The following is a 19,648-nucleotide window of genomic DNA, read 5'->3' on the forward strand; positions in this document are numbered from 1 at the left end:
ACACGAATTCAAATATACAAACATACATTACTTCGATCAAAATAAATATATGAATTTTTGTTGACAAGATTATTTTATTGCAAATTCAATTTCACGTCTCAATTCCTCAATTCATTAAAACAAAACTCATTTTTTTATATCTCCATGAAAAATAGTACAATAAAAAAAAAAAAAAAATAAATTCCAAAGCTATAAAACTCTAGTTTTCAATCCATTGTCATAAAATACCATGAAAATTTTTAAAACTCATAATTGCTACCCCAACTTATTGTGATTTAAAAAAAAGATTAAACTTCCCGCCACTGCTCTGTATCGCTAAAAAAATTTTGGACCCATTCCAATGAATACACACGAGAGCTTATTGTTTAACCTCGTATTTCTTTTTTTAAAATCACTCTATGCCAATTCATTTCCAGTTTATTGAATGACAAAGCAAAAAACCCGACTTCTCATATAAATCAATCGACTCAGCGAAAAATTCTAGAGCCCGTCAATAATTAATTTTAAATCTCAACCTAAAGTCTCACAATCCCCCAACTAATTGCCTCAACTTTTTTCCGAACCCATTCTTATTTACTATGTCTCCGGCAATTTCAAAATCTACTCTCCATTTGAATTACACCTCCAAGTTTCCCGCCAAAAAAAAATCCATTCCAATTCAAAGCAACCCTACAATCCCCCCCCCTTACGCTGTCAAAAATCAGAAGTGAATTTAGTGTCCAGATTTCAACATTAAAATTAACTCCTCTTCAAAGTGAAACTTCACTCCAGTGAATTAAATAAATAAATAGTCATCCTCTCCAGATTTAATCCTTAAATTCGTTACACCGCCATGTCAACGAATATAAAAAAATCAGTAATAAAATTTTCCATCATTACTCAGCAAAATATCAACCCACCCCGAAATTTTCCAACATCAATTAATCTCCCTCATAACCGCTCTCGAATTTCCCGCGAAATTTAAAAATCATAATTAACAGATTATCGTTAATTAAACAAGTTTGCCGATAGAAGAAAATCGTGTTATGGTTTGACAAACTATCCAGTTACCATAACAAGTTAGTCACCATACCGAGCAACAAATTTTTCATCGCACGTTAATTCAGTTAGTAGTTGAGGACTAGCCCAAGAGTCGCGGTTATTAGACTCCACTACTATGCCTGTACCTGCACGTGTGTTTAAGTATCCGATAGTTTATCGGCAATAAATAACACCCGATTGTACAGCGAACAACAACACGGCAAACAAAAAAGTACGTCTATATTTCACTATTATAAATTATATTGACTGAAAAACAAATATGACCGCGATGCAGGATCCACCCAGAGCTCTTCTTTACACTTTACATTTTACAGTCTACTCTACACATCGACTAGTGTCGATGCAATTAATTAGAGCAGGTATATTTATATATTTTTTCGTGAAAAAAAAAAAAGTAAACTTTTTGTTCACGGTACGATTAACGCCCGTGTAAAACGCGGGAGCATAAATAGAACCCGTACCTGGGCAGGATGGAGACAGGGAGGATTAATAAACCGGTAGAGACGTTTCGGTATATATTTAACGTCCGGTAATGAATATTCATTGTGTTCATACTCACGCGTCACAAAAAGCATTATTTTTATTTTAATTTACTTGATTTTATTTTATTTAAATATTATTTTTACCTCAAGTCAAAAGAACATTTGAATTTCATGTGTTTTAGATTTTTTATTCGACGTCTCTTTCATTTTTCTTCCCACCCTTCATTTTACTACTTTGACATTTTAGAGTGACGATAAAACCGCCATCCGTTTTTTTGTACCTGAGTTGAGCTAAGGGAGAAAAAGAAAATTTAATAGAAAAAAATAAAATTGTCAAGCTTTTCACCTTTTGTGCGACAATATTTTATAGTTCTTGGAGTTTTATATAAAAAAAAAATAAAAAATAAATAAAAAAAAAAAAGCTGATCCCTGATTCGTATTTACGATTTGTCGACTCTCGTAAATGTAAAATAGTATACACGTGACGTTGCATCCCGACTGACGTTGGATTTTTCAGAGGCAATAAAAAAAAATATACAATATAAATAAATCAAAGATAAGTCGTTAAAGTAATTCGAGTTATAAATTATTTTTTAATGGCTTCGTGAAATATTACTATGTAAAAAATTACTTGATTTTCGTTTCTGTTTTTTACAAAATCTCGAGTTAACGACAAAAATAAATTATTATATATTTTTATTGAGCTTTCAAAAAAAAGTCTACAGAGATCGGTGTAATATAGCGCCTGGAACTATCACGCGATTTAGTCAGACCTGAAATTCTCATTACTTTAGAAAAAAAAAAAAAAACGAAACCACTTGAAACTATCACGCGATTGAGTCAGAACATAAATTCCTGCGAGTAAATAAAAATAATTATCAAGTTAAACTCAAATAAATCTTAAACTCTAGATCAATAAATAAATAATATTTTCGTTGGTAATTAAAATTTAAAAAAAAAATAATAAAATATCGTTACCGTCACCCAGTTGACTTCAAAACGGCGAGTCGTTGACGGACTTGCCGACTCCCGGGTATCTAGAGGCATCTAAGCCGGAAAAAAAATACCATGGTCACCAGGAGCCCGTGTGGTACAGACGGTTAACATCAGAAACCTTATCACCATCACATTTTTTTTTAAACAGCACATTCGTCAGTTAAAATAAAATTATCAATGCAGCAGTAAAGTGATACTTTGAAAGCATCATAGACATTAATAAACAAATTTAAGTAACTAAATACAAATGATAAACCAGCCGTGGCATCAACTCGATCATCTTTCAGTTCATCTTTTCATTCTCACCCTCCTCTAAACGGAAACAGGAGAAGAAAAAATAAACGAAAAGTTTAATTGATCTTAAGAGCGAAATTTCCACCCTCAGACGCATCAGCCTCGGAACCAGTGGATTGTTTATTTCTAATAAGTATCTAACTGTTTTGACCACTAATGTCTGTAGTTGGTTTTCATTAACGGCTTTCCCCATTTTATTTTCATTAGTAATAAAAATGATAATAAGAAAATTTCCTTCAATCATCTATATTCTGCAAGTAATTTTATCTGAAAAAAAAATTTCAAAAAAGTGTATGCAGGCAAAAAAAAATAATAGGATGCAAATAAAATTTAGCTTGAAGCAGCGCTGTCGGTGCAATTCTCACCCAGCGGGAACTCGATGAGAGACCGTAAGCAACTCTAGCGCAAAGATCTCGGCAAACTCTCAACTCGAGTCTACTTTCTCATTCACGCTATTTTTCTACACAAGAGCGTCCTATCGCCCGAAGGACCTGAGATAAAAACAGTCTTAAGTACTCTCCCCCGCAGTCCTCTCCTCTGTCGTTCATTCCCGTAACTCTCAACAAATCGTTCGCCTGAAAAAACAGTGAAAAATTAATAAAAAAACCAACATCTCGTCTAACAGCTCACCGTTACATTTAAAATATTTCAGTCTTTTATTTAAACTCCCATATACCAGAAAGTAATAATAGTAATAGTGAAAATTCCAAGATGCATTTCACCCAGTTCCTGGACGTGATCCATGGCTGTTTCAGACTAGTCATCTTTAACCATCCGCAAAAAAGTTTACCCATAAATTCCCAAGCATCTCTACCATTTGTATTAATAACCTTCATTACATATTTTCAGTCCAATGAAACCTTCAATTTACCCCATAAACTGATAGCTTTAATGGGGATTGAAAAGTTACAGCTAAAGCTACAAAATTAATATCAACTTTAAGATTCCCATGCAGACGGAAATTCTAAAGATGCACTTGAGATATGCGCGAGTGTGATCGATGTTACTTTGAATAATTTTACTCTTGCGGACGTTAGTAAACTTTGGCAATAAGTCATCTGAACCTCCGGAGACTTAAGGAGCTAGTACTCCAATACCGTCATATATAGATACGACCCAACAACTGCTACACAATGAAACTTAAATAATTCACGAGCTTTATTTATTATTCATCACCAGGGACATCAATCCTCGATACATATTTAACAAATTTATCAGCCGGGTTTGCAAACACCACGAAATTCTGGTATCAACAAAATGTCCGAACTCAAGTGTGCCAAACTTCCAGCGATGAAAGACGAGGTTAGAATTTTATTTTCAAAGAACATGACCAAGTTGGAATTAAGTTGGCAACGCCGAGACAACGTCTGCCAACTCCCTCGGTCGTTGTTTTCTGGAACTAAAATTTCAAAGTTTCCCGATATATGGCTGAAGTTTCTTACAAATTTTAAACTCCTTGATTTCCTGCATACAGGACTAAAGTTTTGATGCTAAAATTTCAACGGCTCATATTTATAGTTTGCTATCGCTGATATCGATAGTGACAAGGATGATATTTTTAATGACGAATTCTCTTGTATGAGAATGACTTTGATAAGACAGCTTTGAGCTATTGACCATATGAATAACGAGCTTATATGTCATGCTGACGTTGAAAAGATAAATTTTCAAGAGCACAAACGGAGAACGACTTAACAGAGACGTTTGTACAAAAGCTACGTCGCTAAATGCACTAAGTAGACGGCTTTTATGAGACGTCCAGCTGACGACTCACATGAATGCACATGGACGTAAATAAACCAATTGGATTACATTAGCTCGGAGCGGTTTCTTTGAAGTGGGTTTTTTTTTATCAAGAATAATAATAATAAAAATAACTGAGCCCGGTTCTGGTTCTGGGTCGAGGTTGAGTCCGTCTGTGAGTCTTTACGGCAAAAGGCAAAGCCAAAGCTTTAGGGTTCACACAGACACCTTGAATAGCACAAACTTCAGCAAAGCCCTTTTTGTAAAGAAGCAAACAAATGAAAAGAAAAATTCTCTATAATGTTATAGTCGAGTTGGATAACTTTGGTTTGGTTTTTTTTTTTTTTCCAAGTGAAAAGATGACTCATGACCCAATTGAATTAAACTTTTTAATCACTGGGCAAAGAAAAATAAACGAGTTAATAAAATATAATTTTTTTATTTGTTAATCAAGTTTGTTCGTGTTGTTGTCTTGTAACTACGTGCTGACAATAATAATTTTAAAATCTTAAAAGTGGGATGCGCATGAAAGTCATGTTAAGAAAAAGGTATAATAAAAGTTGAGAAAGAGGGATGGGGGTTGAAAAATATATAAAAAAAAAAAAAAAAAAGAAAAGAAAAGGAAAAATAGTTAAATCCAGTATGAACAGTTGAGAGACTCGCGAGAAGACTCAAGAAGTAGAAACACTCGGTAGCAAATAATACGCGACTCCCTCAACATGGAGCAAGTGTTTCTGGCACGATATCAAAAGAACGACAGGAGGTAAACCCTGATCCCAATTCATATATATAGATATAGATATAGATATAGATATTCAAGTTAAGCTCTGGATGTGTGTACACTCGATTTGTACTCAGCTCTCATCCACAAATGCAAGCGCAAATACAAACACACATAAACACAGATAAACATACTTTGTACTCTGTACTCGAACCTGCTAAGTCGTGTTCTGAAAAATATATTCCGGTATACATACAAGCATTTACAGCAAACGCTCATGTCGAAGGCATAAATTCCTTTCCCCTTATGTCGAAAATATTTCTTAAAATTTAATTTACAAAATTAGTCTGGGGTATCTGACGATCGTCATTTCCGGCTGTTATCTTTTATTACCCCGAGATAAAGGGGTTGGGGTTGGGGTTGGGGTTGGGGAGTTTATTGGGTTTATTTGAGTTATTCGTGGTTAGAAGTTTGGAGGGATAAATATCAGATGCAGAATGCAGTTAAGTTAAAGCCAATATGTGCAGAGGACAGTAGTAATGTGGGATTAGGGTCGACCACACTCGGTAGTTTCCGGCATTTAGACCGACAAGTTGGAGCAGACGAGCCGTGACTATTACGCCCAAGTACTTGAGCACTTGGTCACGCTTCGGATGAATATCAAGTTTACTTAATTTTCCGATAATTGTGATAATAAAGATCCTGAGCATCGACATGCTGAGTGCTATCGCTTTACTTTCACCTTTAAATTTCCAACGCATGTGAGCCTTTGCTGCCTGGATTTAATCACATCAATTTAAACGTTTGTTCATAAACGTCGACTAATTAATTTCGATACTCGTCCAGCCATTATAAATTTACACAAATTGACGCAATCATAAACATTTTAATTGATATCCGTCCAATCAGTTTGTCAAATTCCCCGACTATCGGCGCCTGTCTATTAATGAAACAGATGACAATTTATTAATTAATTTAATATTTATGATTATTTTTTGCCTTTCTGCATCGCAGACCAGGATTGGAGCCATTAAATTTAAATGGGAGATCAATTGATAAAATTTGTCGATAACCAGCAAAGACTTAGTTCAAATATCACACGAATCTAATCCATACTTCCCGCGAATTCTGGAAATTTATATATTATTCAAGCCGCGTTTGCGACACCAGAGCTCTAAAAATATCCGGTATTATCATAATAACGTCATCGCGATAATAAAGTACTAAGAAGATAATTTAAATATTTATTGACTTAGAGCTGGTTATCCCTTGACTCAATAAATCAGATAAAAAGTACGTGATTATTTAATACCAGTGTTACAAAACGGCTGTCATTTTTATGTTCAGTCATAGACAAATTGATGTCAAAAACCACTCGGTCAATTTTTTGGGCAAGTTTGCGCGGGAACTGGAATTTAATTTAAAAAGTTACCGCTGATTAATTGACGTCAATTTCTTTGCCTTAGATCCTATTACTATTTAATACTAAAGCGGATGCTAATTATTATTTTTGCAGACTTACAACATGGACGCCCAGGTCGGAGAGTCATCAGCATGTGCAACTGCGCTGTTGTGTGGCGTGAAAGCGAATTACGAGACACTTGGTCTCGATTCCTCGGCTAAATTTGACAACTGCTTGTCCAGCAAGACGGCGAAGGTGACATCGATAGTCGACTGGGCGCAAAGAGAAGGTACGGAGACTTAAATAAACTGTAAAACATATAATTGAATTGAAATATGTAAAAGACAAGCGGGGAAATTAGTAAATTAATGTCTTAACAGCAGACAGAACACTCGTACCCGTCTATTTCCAGTCCCCGGTCTTGTTAAGATGAATTACCTCTGCTGATTAATCACACACGCCGTTTGGCACTGACGTACTGTATACTACGATACACAACGGTACAAGTACGTTTACAAGCTTGCACAGGTTATCTACAAACTCACTAACACACCGACAGATGTAATGGATGTCGTATGGATATATAACGCCACGCGTTTCACTCTCTTACGTTTATACCGTTTGTTAAACCCATTTAATTCTCTCCATTCAATTTCTTATTTACGATCTACACGCCCAGCTCATTCTTTTATATATATATATACATAACGAAATAGGAAGCCGGAATGGGATGATAAAATTCGTCGTCGATCGTTTCCGATGCCAGAGAAATAACATCTCGTTAAATTTATTATCGCATCCAGTTATGCAAATAATTTACTATTTAGTTTTTTATTCAATTCCGTTGAATAGTCGAGGAGATTTATGAAAAAGCTTTATAAATGTATTCAATAACTTTACCAAGTTTATTTCGCATTATTAACAGTTGTATGAAATTTATTTCTTCCATAAAAGTGAACTTCGCTGACGATTTAAAATCGATTTTAGCTGAAAAAAAAATATGCAGACTTGAACCCTCACATGGAAAATATTCTCTTGTGAGATTTTATGTCATCTCGGACCTACTGGCTACGAAGAACTACAGCTAATTTTTAAAAAATTCAAATTTCGCGCGCTAATGGCGCTGTTGTCATTAACCAATAGTATAACGAGATTAACGAATTAAATATCGAGATTTTTTGTAGAATCGTTTCTACTGTTAATGAGACATTTGGCCTTTCGAGTTGTACTCAAATGTAATACAATCTATTGGATAGATCTTATAATGTCTTACAAATGCACGTTTGTTAAAATTAGGCAAATCAACGGGTCTTGTAACAACGACTCGAGTAACTCATGCCACACCAGCAGCTCTCTATGCTCATACTTCAAGCCGTTACTGGGAAGATGACAGTAAAGTGCCTTCAGCAGCTCGTACCTCTTGTAAAGACATTGCCCGACAACTACTGGAAGACGAACCAGGTCGCAACATTAATGTAAGTGTTCATTAAATATAAATCTTCATTATCTTCCACGAATCCTCTTCTTTGTCTAATGCGCCTCCATTTTAGTCTCCTCTGTTAGCAAAAAGTCAAAAACATGCATTTTCTTCTCCAACTTCAATTAATTATCCAGCTACGAGGCCGCATATATGAACTGTGCCTTAATATATTTATATATTGTCTGAATTTAGAAACTATTCGTATCTAATCGAGACCTTAGTAATGAATCGACCCGACCCATACTCTCGCAGCTGAAATATAATCTCTATATCATCCGTAGTATGGAATTATGCTCGCATTGAAATCAATAGAGACCTTAGTCTACAGCCATAACCTAAATTACTGTAATCTGAATATCAATGACGCTAACCTCGAAATATTTTAAAAATTCTCCATTTTTCCAATGGAAACTCATGAGAAGTTTGTAAACAGTCTGTAAATTTATTTTTCAGGTGATTCTGGGCGGAGGTAGGCGACATTTTGTGTCAAAAGTCACTCAAGATCCCGAAGAGCCAGAAAAAGAAGGCCGTCGTCTTGACGGAAGGAATTTAATAACCGAGTGGAGCAAGTACCACCAAAACATGGCGTCGAAATACGTCTATACAAAAGAGCAATTCGACGAAATAGATCCCGCGCGAGTAAATTATCTTCTGGGTAAGCGAAAATATTATTTTACCATCGGGCCATAATCGATATCAATTAAAATTTTTGCAGTATCTGCTAACAACAAAAAAATAATTAACGGAGGTGTTTGTTATTGTTAAGTACAAAAAAAAAATAAAAATGAGTAAGAGGGAAATAAAATAGGGCAGAGCAATTTTATGTGTAAATTGGTTTCGAGTATCGGCAGATAGTTTGTTGAACATTTATTAATTAAAATGTAAGCTTACTTTGGGGATGTAGATTGTATTGAGAGCAGAGTGCGCATCAGGTCCTTTAGGACATATTTTAATTAACTCGGTTCCACTTGGATGTAAAGTTTACGCCTTGCTAATTGTAGACTTCGGAACACTGTAGTTGAATCGACGTTAATTATTCCCGAATGGTTGATTCTAATGCTTCTCGGTCTGTGTTAAATTAAAACGCACAAATACACACATCAATTGTTAATTTTGTTACCAGGATTATTCGCTTACTCGCACATGGATTTCGACGTCGACCGGAATACGACTGGGACTGGAGACCCATCGCTCGCTGAGATGACGATCAAGGCGCTGAGAATACTCAAGAGAAATCCCAAGGGATTTTTCTTATTTGTCGAAGGTAATTATTTATTTAACTAACCCCAATATTGTTTTTCCCAGGTTCCGCAGAACTTGGGTTCCGTGATGGGGAGAGACAGTAAATCATGAAAAAGTTAAAAGTGTTTATTGAAATATTTGTGGAATAAAGACAACAGAAACAGTTAAATGTAAATTGAAAAAGTTTGGAATAAATAAATCACTCAGCAGTTAGTTGTTGCTTCGACGCTCGAGTTTATTTCTATACAAGTACAAGGAGAGATGTCGAGGAATAGATGGTCCGATTTGTTGTCAATCGTCCAACAAGGAAACTTCTAAACATTCTTGGCACGAATAGTATGTCCTGGGAGTTTAACTCGAGAGTGAGTTCGACACTCACTCAGTAGAGACTTGAGAGAAAGATTTTCATCTCAAAACTATACTCAATTCACAGCTTCTTCATTTATCTATACAACTGTTGTTTTATAACTTTTCATCACTGTTATTATCCCATCGACGTCTATATTACTTGGTATGATATAAACTTGAGAGGCAGCTTGTGAAATAAGGCTTTAACTTATCAATCTCTTTTATGTATTCTCCTTGCATTCAGTAGTTACATTTCGAATACTGTTAATTAAAGCACTTCTATAAGCTTTGATTTAGTCATTCAAGTTATATTTTAATTATTACTTTTATCTAAGTACAGCTTTTGGTCTGAAGCAGTAAGAGAGAGAAATTACATTTTTTAATTAACGGTATCTTCATAATCATTGCTGGTAAATAGACGTTATAAGTGTTCTCTGGAAAGGAAATTTGATTCTCTACAACTTTGGTCTCTTTAAAAATAATTATAGAATCAGTATTTCAAAATATATGGCGGTTTTTAGTATAGATGGAAAAGAATGTTTTTGGAAAAATTGCCAAATTTTTTAAATGGGTGTAGCTTTCAAACGATTGATCTGAGGATATTTTTCAAAGAGACAAAAATTGTAGGAAATTAAATTTCCTACAACTTTGGTATCAATAAAAAATTTTTTAGAATCAATATTTTAAAAGATATAGCGATTTTAAGTGTAAGCTATAGATTATATATTTTGGAAAATGTATCGAAATTTTTAAATGGATGTAGCTTTCAAACGATTGATCTGAGGATATTTTTCAAAGAGACAAAAATTGTAGGAAATTAAATTTCCTACAACTTTGGTATCAATAAAAAATTTTTTAGAATCAATATTTTAAAAGATATAGCGATTTTAAGTGTAAGCTATAGATTATATATTTTGGAAAATGTATCAAATTTTTTAAATGGATATAGCCTTCAAACGATTGATCTGAGGATATTTTTCAAAGAGACAAAAATTGTAGGAAATTAAATTTCCTACAACTTTGGTATCAATAAAAAATTTTCTAGAATCAATATTTTAAAAGATATGGCGATTTTAAGTGTAAGCTATAGATTATATATTTTGGAAAATGTATCAAATTTTTTAAATGGATGTAGCCTTCAAACGATTGATCTGAGGATATTTTTCAAAGAGACAAAAATTGTAGGAAATTAAATTTCCTACAACTTTGGTATCAATAAAAAATTTTCTAGAATCAATATTTTAAAAGATATGGCGATTTTAAGTATAAGCTATAGATTATATATTTTGGAAAATGTTTCAAATTTTTTAAACGGGTGCAGGTTTCAAACGATTGGTCTGAGAATATTTAGCAGAATAGGAAATAATAAAGCCAAAATCATTTTAACTTTAAAGTTTAATACAAAATTTTTCTGTCAACATGCTTTGAAATACTGAAATTAACAACTATTCTCAAGTTACATAAGGCAAAAAAACTTGGACCCTTAAAAAAAGTGGGATCTTGTTATCAGAGTGTCTTTCTCCTTTTATATCTTAATACGATCAAGTTTTCCTGGAGTTACTAGTAGAAAATTTGGCTCGCTGGCATGTAAACTTTAAGTTTAGCTTACCAAAGTGCAATAGAGTGCCATGTATCCGTGGGGAGGACGAAACTTTATTCATTTTTTTACTTTTTCTCCTCTAGCCTCTTCCTCTTCCTCTCATACTCTTCCTCTTTCTTTTTATATTTATTTTTCTTTCCCTTTTTTGTTACTCTCTCTCTCTAGTCTATTTTTCAACGCATAAACCCGACAAAATTCACGACTCTAAATGTACCATAGTGCACAGAGAAACTTTTTTATTGAAGGCAATTAAAAAGTTGTGGCAAGTGCCACGATGGGTTTATTGAATTTTCAAACCTGTATATATATTAATTTAATACATACTCATTCTCCATTTATGACTACCACGATAGATAAAAAATAAAAGCTCCCATTGAAAATTTTTATTATTAATGCAATCACTCAATAATTATTTGAACATAAATTTATATCAAAAGTTTGCAAGTTCAATTCTGTGACCAGTTCAAATAATCGCCTCTATTTTACAAAAATTTAATGTCAACTTGAAAATTTATATTTTCATTAATTTGAGTCCGACATTTTTTTTGAAAATTTTTCTACAGTTACTGACTAAAAAAAAAATTTAGAAAAATTATCCCATTTTTAAGAGAAAAATAAACATCTCAAAAGTTAAATTATTTTTTAAACTTGACATCTAAAAAAAATAACGTCCAAAATTTGTCAATAAATTTTTTTCCAATGAAAAATAAATCTCTGAATAATTAAAATATTTCAGGTGGACGAATAGATCATGCACATCATTACAATAATGCTTACCGAGCTCTAGACGAGACTCTGGCAATGGAGGAAGCCGTGAGAGCGGTTATGGAAGAAGTTGACCTCTCGGAAACGCTTCTCATAGTCACGGCTGACCACTCCCACGTATTGACTCTCGGCGGCTTGGCCACAATCCGTGGGAACCCAATCTTCGGTGAGTATCTTAACTTAAATTTTACTTTTTCACTCTCGTTACTTCTGCCACCTTTCCTACTCTAAAACTTTATTCTCTCATTTCTTCTCCAGCCCCATCCCAGATCCCCCAACTCCCAACTCCCGTCACCTCAATCTCTTTTTTTATTCCCCAGCTCTGCCTCTACGTGGATTCTTTTCTCTACCGCGTTTGCCATTTCGCGATTCACTAAAGTTCAATCTTCAGAACCCTGTGTCGTAGCATTTATCCCAGCATCTCTCTTCATGTATCCACCGACTTATTTTCTTTATCTTCCTGGCATTTATATCTGCGACATCCTGATATATATCCGCTTTAATTTATCAGAATTATCATACCCGATTGAAATGTACTAACTTTTTTTTTATTGTTATTATTTTATCCAGCAGTAGAACTACATAATTATATGGTACCAAGAAGAACAGCAAAAAAACAGGAAAAAAAATCACTAGATCTGAGATTGAGGGAATAGAGAGAGGGAGCCGGAGTTTCATTCCCGGTATCGCGGGAATCCGATAAGAAATACGCGGTGGTTTCTAGTTGTCGTATGCATCTGCATAAATCTACATTAATAACCGACATTTAAAGCTGGATGTCTGAATAGCTCGGTGCTTTTGCTGAGAGAGGATTGGAAATTCTGTTCGGTCAGCCGAGCAGTCGTGATGTCTCCTCTACTTACATTACCGAGAGAAGCTCGGAGCTTTCTAACGAACGAATTGTTGCATTTTATACCCGCGTCATTCGCGAACTGTTTCCGCTTCAGAAAATTCCATCTTACAAATTGGATTTTTCTTTTTTTTTTTTGCCGTGATAAAAAATTTAATAGCTGAATCTCAAACTTTAATTAGGTTTTGTAAATTTAAAAGTAAATTTCAGAAGTGACAAAATATTTTATTTTATTTGATGGTATGTATTTTTTAATGCGCATCGGACGGGACTCGAACCTTCGACCCCAGGCAGGACTGCGGCTCCTAATAAACCCGCGGGATTTCTTGAATATTTAAATTAAATGTTGATGGTAGACGAAAGTATGTTTAATTAGTAATATACAAATATTTATACTCAACAAACAAACGAAATTGGTGATGGGTTTTTAATTAAAGTTAAAATTAGCTGATAAAGTTTGTATGAAATAGTTAGTGTCGGGTAGCAATGATAACATGATAAATTAATTGTTGCTCTGGGAAATGGTTGCTGAGGAAAAACACGGTTCGAGTATTACAACAGTTGATTTGCCGGAGTGATTTAAACATAGAGCTAAGCTCGAGAGTTACTGGTTTGAGTCCGTGGCGGTATCAAAGCCCTGGGCGATTCTCTCAACTGGCTCGTGATCCACCAATTTGACGGGTAATCGTGCTTCTCGTTTCCACTATGAGGCGAGTTCAGTAACACGCGAACCTACAGACCACTGGCTACACTAACTACTCAGTTACTCTGTAACTGCGCGATAGAATTTAACGGACATTGCCCTAAAGCATCACCCTGGGCGCGATACTCTGATTTCAAAATCTCCGATCCGAGGCCGAGCTTTCGCTGTTCCCTTCCACTTCATGTTGGCTTTCTCGTTTTCATGTCAACACTCGATAAATCAATAAATTCCATTATTGATACCGTAAACTTTTTGAAAATCAATTATTTTTCTAATTGAAAAATTATTTTTTCACCATAACTGCATCCGATAGTAGAGTAGGCAATCATACATGAGTTGGAATGTCCAACTTTCCTCCCTTGGTCTGTAATAGGCTATTTCCATTACCAGAACAAAAAAAATCTTAAATAATAAATCTCAATAAATTATTTTTTTTTAATTAAAAAAAAAATTCCGTCAGGATTCGAACCCAGGACCTTGTGTTCAATATTAAAATTAAAAAACTCATTAAAACGGTGATTTTTATAGAATTTATAAATTTAATTAATGAATAGTAATAAAAATAAACAAATAATTAATGAAAGTCAGTAAATAATTTTTTTTTTTAATTAAAAAAAAAAGTCCGTTGCCAGGATTCGAATCCAGGACCTTGTGTTCAATATTAAAATTTAAAAAACCAGAAAAATAGTGATATTATAAATTGAATTAATGAATAATGATAAAAATAATAATATCAGACAGACGAATCTAAAGAAAATACCCTCGGACACGTGATATGTGTAAAAAGCCGGGGCAGTGTGTAGCGAGAAGATTCCCGAGAATTCAAGAGGATTGAATGGGACAATGGGTCTACTCTAGTTTCCAGTCTGCGGTAAACCCTCTTCGAATTTCTTGCGGCATTACGTGAATGCGAGCTCTCTCCATTTAATAATTATCATTATCATTATTATTTATTTTTCTCAAGTACAAACAGAATCTGGGTCTCTTCTGTCCCCTCTTTCGTGACCAGCCAAAACATCGGATTTCCTTTTTAATTTATTTAGTCCCCTCGTTTTATTTGGATCGCGTGAAAGGTTCCAATGTTTTCAGCTCCCCTTAATTACTCGTTCAATTAAAAGCTTCTGGATTCTCCAGCTCAGATTGAACAATGTTGACCGAGTAAACTTACTTTCCTTCTATATATAGAAATAAAGTAAAGCTGAGCTCAAACGACCCCACCAGCAATCGACCCTGCGAGCATCCAACCCCAGCATTTTATACTCCTCGAAATAACCTCTCAAGTGACCAAGTTAATTTCGTGAATACAACAACAGGATTCTCAGTTATATCCAACTCCAGTCCAGCTCTATAAATTACATCAGCTGGGATGTTAAACTCTAGTATATTCTCGTGACAAATGTAATTTAGTTGCTTCCGAAGACATTCGAGGAGAGTTGACGTGAGACTTGTTTGGTTTAGCTTCTGCTTCTGCTCCTCCTTCAGCTTTAGCTTTAGCTCCTCTTGTCCTATTCCAGGATGTCCAGTAGAAGTGGACATAGTCTGAAGTCTAGTCCACTGCATTGTTCTCGACCTAATGGTAGTTTCCGGCTCGCTCTGAATAATTCCAAGAGTAATGCAAACTTCCTGTTATTCTTGAGTGTCCTCATCAGGTAATCTCTCCTCTTCTCATACTAATTATTGTCCGCTGGTCATTTCACTGGAATTCAACTTTAATTATTTCAATCTAACTTTAAAGCAAACTTTCCTTCCTTATATTTACTCGGCTATTAAACTTAAACTATTTCGATTTAATTATGTTGCCCGGCAATTAGTCACTCAGTCCTGACGTCAAGTGACCGCTGGCCTAAAGTCGCAAAACTTTTTTCTCACCTACATGGAATTTTTTGTCTACTCATGACATTTTTTTCCTGCCAGACCTTCAGCTACAGGCGGTAAAAGTTTTCTTATGAAAAAATCTGAAAAACGGTTGACTCTGCGGGAAAACTTAAAAACTTCCTGCTGTTTTCAAATCCAGGGAGCTAAGTCTAGATGAAAACTCATTTTCGAAAATCGGACCGAAATCAATCTTCCCATTTTTTGAAAATTTTAAATTTTCATAGCGGGAAGTTCAAAATGAACATAATTTTTTCCCGCGTAAATTTTCAGTCAGCATGAGCGTAAGTGAAAATTTCAGTGACTTAATTTCGTGATGTTAAAATTAATTGCAAGCAATAAAAATTTGAGGAATAAATTTTCAATGAAATAAACAAATGGACGAGGGTAAAAAATAAATTATTAGAGTTAATCAAGTATCACTGGGAGTATTCGCGGAAGAATTGTTAAATTATGCATTGTTAGAGAATAGCTAGTAGACAGGAATCGTACATAGAGTTGGTCGTATAGACGAAAAGAAGAGCTTCTATATAAAAATACAAGGTTGCAGAAGCATTACCAATAGCAGAAGCAGTAGCAGTAGCAGTAGCAGTAGCTCTAGTAGATGTAGAAGTTGTAGTAGTGGTAGGAAGTAGTCGACACCTGAATAAAACATCGGCATCTCCATTTCCCTGACGTAAAACCCATTCTTCCGCATTTTCCACTACGCTCGTGTCATTTCATTCGCTTACGGTCTTTCTCTTGCTTCTACCCATCCTCTACTCATTCCTTTGGTTATTATTATTATTATAATATATATCTAGCTCTTTTCCACTTTGTTTAATTCTCTCACTGCCGCTCATTACTACCCACGGAAATTTACTCGCAATTTAATTTCTTTATACATTCGTTCATTATCTCTGCTATTAAAAACTCATAACAATTACATCTATTTAAATTATTTACAATTACTTGATAAATTAAACGAGCGATACTTTATTTTTATTTCTTATTTTCATCAACTATTGAATGAGTTTTTAAATTAAAACGCTTGTAACAGCTAAAGTATTGAGTTTACTGAAAAATTGTATCAGACATAATTTATAGGAAATTTAATTTCCTACAAAAAAGCTATGAGGTAAAATTACCATTGCATTGATAATTAAAAAGTTACAGCCGTTTAAAGATTTATTGAATTAGCAACAACAATTTGATGTCAACAATTTTAATTACATTAATATGCTCGTAACGACTAAACCAACGACTTTACAGAAAATTTTTCAGAATGTAATTTGTAGAAAATTGAATTGCCTACAAAAAAGGTGTCTTATAAAATTACCGTAAAATCAATAATTTAAAAGTTACAGCCATTTGAATATCAAAACTGATAATTCGACTTCGATACAAATTTTTATCCATCTTTTATAACATCCCATAACTTTTTAAACATCAACTTGATGACAATTTAACATCAGTACTTTTTTACTCAAAATACAATTTCCTACAAAAAACATTTCAAACTTTTTTCTAAACCCAACCATTTAGTAGTAATTTAAAAAAAAACCTAAGGTGACCTATCAAAAATAAAAATTACGCGGGTCAATAATTATAAATAATTTATTTATTTATTATTCAGTGACATAAAAATAACATTATTTATCATCAATTCGTTTTTGCATTCCACGACTCTAGGGTCTGACAGCAAAAAATCCGACGTGGATGGAAAACCATACACAACTTTGTTGTACAGCAATGGTCCAGGTCACACGGAGCCGCGATCCGTCATGCGAGAAGCTGGCAAAGATTCCATTCAGGTAAATAAAGACATTCCTTTTTTTTATATTGATCTTTTTGTTCTTTTCTCTTATTTACTCCCTTACATTTTTTTCCTTCCATTCCTTACCCCATACACTCCCACATAAATATATATAAATATATAGACTACAATAATCCCTTTTAAATGGCAAGAATAAATTTTCTAAAAGCCGACAAATCCTCGATAAAGTCAAGTCACCCTAAAGAAAAAAAAATAATATGACTAAAATATATTCCAGACTGCAGGAGTACCCAGGACTTGGGCGACCCACGGCGGAGAGGACGTACCAGTATTCGCAAATGGACCTCTGGCCTCAGTATTATTCAGCGGGACCGTCGACCAGAGCTACATCCCGCACGCGATAGCATACGCGGCCTGTCTTGGTCGGTACGCGAGCCGGTGCTCTGGCGCTTACGAGTCCAACCTCGTGATCAACGACACAAATCTTATTGCGCCGATAAGTTGTCCGTCAGCGGAGCCCAACAGCGCGGCGATATCCAGCGACGTAATGAACGATCAGGCCCGTAATCCCCCCTCTAAATCAAACAACTCTGTCTGCTCTAATCTCACGACTTCCAAAGCTCATCAATTATTTATTTCCCTATTCTCTGCTGTTTTTTTAAGACTTTTTATTTATTTATCGCTTAATCCTCTTGCCAGTTAATGTCACTCATTTTTTTTTTTTTAATATTTAGCTGTCAATTTTAAAAATTTTTTTTTGAGAGCAAGTGAAATAAAATGTAAAAATATTTGTGGGGATGCCTGTGGGTCCAAAAATAATTCCAGTGAGTATTGAACTAAAAGATTAATCTTAAAGTTATTTAATATTAAATATATATATAAATATACTGATATATATGTTGATATGGTGAAAGATTGACGTCTAAGTTTTAAGTGTAATTGTACAGAAAGACAATCGATCGCGGTTTTAAGACGTAATAATTATTTATATTTTAGTCTCACGTTTATTACTGCACCTATTGATATTTATAAATACTATGATAATAATTATAATGATAAAGATAATAATGAATGTGTACATTTCGATCGTAGTGATGGATTTCGCGCATCGCTTGGCAAATTCATCACAGGCTATGATTAATTAATATTTGTAAATAAGTAAATATATGGACTAATTAGTTACTATATTAATTAATATATATGATGAGCAAAAAATGAACGAATTATTGTGGATGAATTTAATATATATATATATATAGATGTATATGTACTATTGTTTTCATAAAAAATAAAAATGACAAAATTTGTTGAATACAAATTTGTTTTATTAAATTTTTTTTTTTTTTTATATATCAGGTAAGTTGGAATTTTAATTGATAATAATTAATAATGTGAAGTTTTTGATATTAAGACGAAAGTATTGGTCGTAGAGAAAAATTTTTCAAGTAAAAGTTGTTCAAAATTTAGTTTTCTAAAAATAATGTCTCATATAATTTTTCCTTAGGATCAATAAGGAAGCCGTAGCTTCGAAATTAAGATTTTGATAATTAACAAAAATTTGAATCTCATTATGAATCTTAATTTTGAAATTACGGAGAAAATATTGGTCTTATAAAAAAATTTTTTAAATAAAAGTTGTTCAAAATTTAATTTTGTAAAAAAAATGTCTCTTATAATTTTTTCTTAGGACCAATATTTTCATCGTAATTTCAAAATTAAGATTTTGATAATTAACAAAAATTTGAATCTCATTATGAATCTTAATTTAGGAATTACGGAGAAAATATTGGTCTTATAAAAAAATTTTTTAAATAAAAGTTGTTTAAAATTTAATTTTGTAAAAAAAATGTCTCTTATAATTTTTTCTTAGGACCAATATTTTCATCGTAATTTCAAAATTAAGATTTTGATAATTAACAAAAATTTGAATCTCATTATGAATCTTAATTTTGAAATTACGGTGAAAATATCAGTCGTATAAGAAAATCATAAGAGACATTTTTTTTCGACAATTAAATTTCCTACAACTTTTGTTTGAAAACTTTTTCTATAAGACCAATATTTTCGTCAGAATATCAAACATTCAAACGATTTCAAAATTAACATGGGAAATTAATTTATAGAAAAATTATCGGAGGTACGGAGATTTCTTTTAGAAATTTCGGGCCATTTTACCCTGCAAAAGCATTAGTGAGACTTAAAAAATTTTCATCAGCAAAAAATTGAGTAAAAATAAACTCATAAATTTATGAGTTTAATTGAAAAATAAATAAATAAATATAAGATTCAATTATCACTTAAATTACTTTTCTACAAAAACTTCAAGTGAAAAAATTAGCATATACATTTATCT

General features: G+C 33.5%; 1 protein-coding gene across 3 annotated transcripts in view; it reads left to right on the forward strand.

The window, feature by feature from the left end:
* Window positions 1-18,518, forward strand: part of LOC103572200 (alkaline phosphatase) — a 69,145-nt gene extending 50,627 nt beyond the window's left edge. For all 3 annotated transcript variants that reach the window (XM_053743178.1, XM_014445383.2, XM_014445382.2), the window contains 7 exons: window positions 6,794-6,968; window positions 7,976-8,154; window positions 8,613-8,814; window positions 9,283-9,423; window positions 12,086-12,280; window positions 17,211-17,332; window positions 17,573-18,518. In XM_053743178.1, coding sequence (XP_053599153.1) covers window positions 6,794-6,968; window positions 7,976-8,154; window positions 8,613-8,814; window positions 9,283-9,423; window positions 12,086-12,280; window positions 17,211-17,332; window positions 17,573-17,998 — 1,440 coding nt within the window. In that variant the 3' untranslated portion in view covers window positions 17,999-18,518. The remainder of the gene's footprint in view (window positions 1-6,793; window positions 6,969-7,975; window positions 8,155-8,612; window positions 8,815-9,282; window positions 9,424-12,085; window positions 12,281-17,210; window positions 17,333-17,572) is intronic.
* The last annotated feature ends 1,130 nt before the right edge of the window (window positions 18,519-19,648 follow it).

This window comes from Microplitis demolitor, chromosome 2 (assembly GCF_026212275.2).
Source record: "Microplitis demolitor isolate Queensland-Clemson2020A chromosome 2, iyMicDemo2.1a, whole genome shotgun sequence".
Classification (NCBI taxonomy): domain Eukaryota; kingdom Metazoa; phylum Arthropoda; class Insecta; order Hymenoptera; family Braconidae; genus Microplitis; species Microplitis demolitor.